We start from the raw sequence: 2,037 nt of genomic DNA on the forward strand, positions 1-2,037 counted from the left end.
CGGAGCAGCCAGCCTCGGTGTTCGCCCTCCTCGAGTCGGGCAGCAAAGTGGTGCCACTAATAGCGGATGGCTTGTTCGATCTGCTGATGATGAAAATGACGACCATCTACACCAGTAAGAAGCAAACGAAGATCGAATCCAAAGGGCCGCGATTCGAGATTGGCGACTTCTGCGTCAAATTGGGCAGCGTGACGATGAGCCAGAATTTCAAAGGCGTCTTGGTAGAAGTGAGTGACACTCCATATTTCTTTTCAAAAAGAAAAGGAGCTCCCTAAAAACGGTGTCGAAAAATCATCGGTCTAACTGTCGTCCTCCTTTGAACCTCGATTTTCAGTTCTTTAAAGTGCTATATTTTTCATTTCGATTCTTTGACGGATTGTCGTTTTCGGTATTTTTAATTTGACCTTGATTCCCTCATAAAAATTCCCTCACGCTTAAAATCTGTTTTATCTCCACGTAGAAAGCTCATTCGGAATATCGCTTTTCGCTCTTGATCGTCATTTTGCTTTCACCCTTTGATCGTCACGAAAACGAGGATGGGTTGTTCTCTGTGTCATTCAAATCCGGAGGCGAACGAAACCACGTCGATTTTCTGATCCCCCGAATCCGAAACAAATTCTTTAAGGAGACACATCTCGAAATGAACCCCCTGCTGCTTCCGGTGTCCTCTGTCAATCAGGCGACGAGCGTGCATTATCGATTGATAACTAGGTCACGAGAGCTCCACCCGCGTAAATCGTGTATATACATACGCCAGTTATACAATAGGTACACTTTAGGAGCGGAACGTGGGCGCCACGCACCCTTTGGTGTCTTCCTCATCGCGTCGCATAGCGAATACGTGTCTCGCGTGTCAAACTCGGCACGCCCGAGATATTTCATGCCGCCGACGTATCACTGCTGATCAAGAGAACAGAGGAATAATCGAGTAATTAAGTCCGGATGCTGACGATAAATCGTCCTACTGATGCTAACATCCATTTTATTCGACTTTATGCGTATTCTCTCATACGTTAAGAGAATGAGCGTAGAAATTATAGGAAAAAAGTGTCAGTCTTTGAAAGTTTTAAACATCAAAAAAAACTTTGTAAAAGGAATCAAAAAGTTGAATATTTTAATTATTTTTATAAATTTTTTACAAATTCTTATTACGACATAAATAATTTTTTATTTTTTCTCTTAAATCTGTATCTAACTAAATTTATAGATATTTCAACAAAATTTTTCTTTTTGTGTAATAGATAAAAATAAATTTGAAAACTAATTGTCATTAAAGGTTTTTCTTGTTTTTATAATTATTAGATTGGTGCAAAAAAAATGTCGGTTTTTCTGTATTGCTATTAAGAACAGTCGTAAACTTCGTTAAAAAATGAACAAAATTTAAATTTAAAGAGGATTTTAAAGCTTGAAAACTCTACTTCCAAAAACTTACTATATTTTTTGAGTTTGATAATTTTTACATATAGAAAATTACCAGCTGAAAAAAATGAAAAAATTTCTTTTCACTTTATAGATCTGTTACATGCCCCCAAAAAATCGAGAAAATTTTTGACTATCGTGAAAGATTGAAGTTTTCTCTACAAAATCATTTTTTAATAATATTCCTACAATTTTTTGTTCCTGAGTTATTCGCGGATTAAGTAAAAATAGCATTCAGACTTTGATTGCTCATAACTTCGTTAAAAATCATTATATTGCAATAAAAAAATATAGATTCTTAAAGCTGAAACTTCTCTCTATCAAATGATATAATCGCTAACTTTTTAAAAATATAATGGAATATATTGGAAAAAGAAAACCAAACTATTTTATAATACCGAAAACCAACCTAATAATATGCTAATAAGATGACGTGATGATGCTTCATAATGGACGAGTGGGATTATTTGAGTTATATAGTAATGTCGGATCAAAGATCATTTTTATGCGGATCGAAGCAAGATTGCATACATGTGCGAAGATTTCGGTACGCATGCAACGTATCTCACGTACACACACGAGCACGCGTTATCGGACGCTACTCGGATGCACTTGTCG

General features: G+C 36.3%; 1 protein-coding gene across 1 annotated transcript in view; it reads left to right on the top strand.

Annotated features, from left to right (window-relative positions):
* The first annotated feature begins 6 nt into the window (after window positions 1–6).
* The window catches only part of LOC108721252 (trans-2,3-enoyl-CoA reductase Sc2), an 11,236-nt gene continuing 9,205 nt past the window's right edge, over window positions 7–2,037 (top strand). The window contains exon 1 of the mRNA XM_018445693.1: window positions 7–227. Within this exon, the coding sequence (XP_018301195.1) occupies window positions 87–227 (141 nt within the window). The 5' untranslated portion in view covers window positions 7–86. The remainder of the gene's footprint in view (window positions 228–2,037) is intronic.

The sequence above is a fragment of the Mycetomoellerius zeteki genome, unplaced genomic scaffold (assembly GCF_001594055.1).
Source record: "Mycetomoellerius zeteki isolate Tzet28-1 unplaced genomic scaffold, Tzet1.0 scaffold164, whole genome shotgun sequence".
NCBI classification, from domain to species: Eukaryota; Metazoa; Arthropoda; class Insecta; order Hymenoptera; family Formicidae; genus Mycetomoellerius; species Mycetomoellerius zeteki.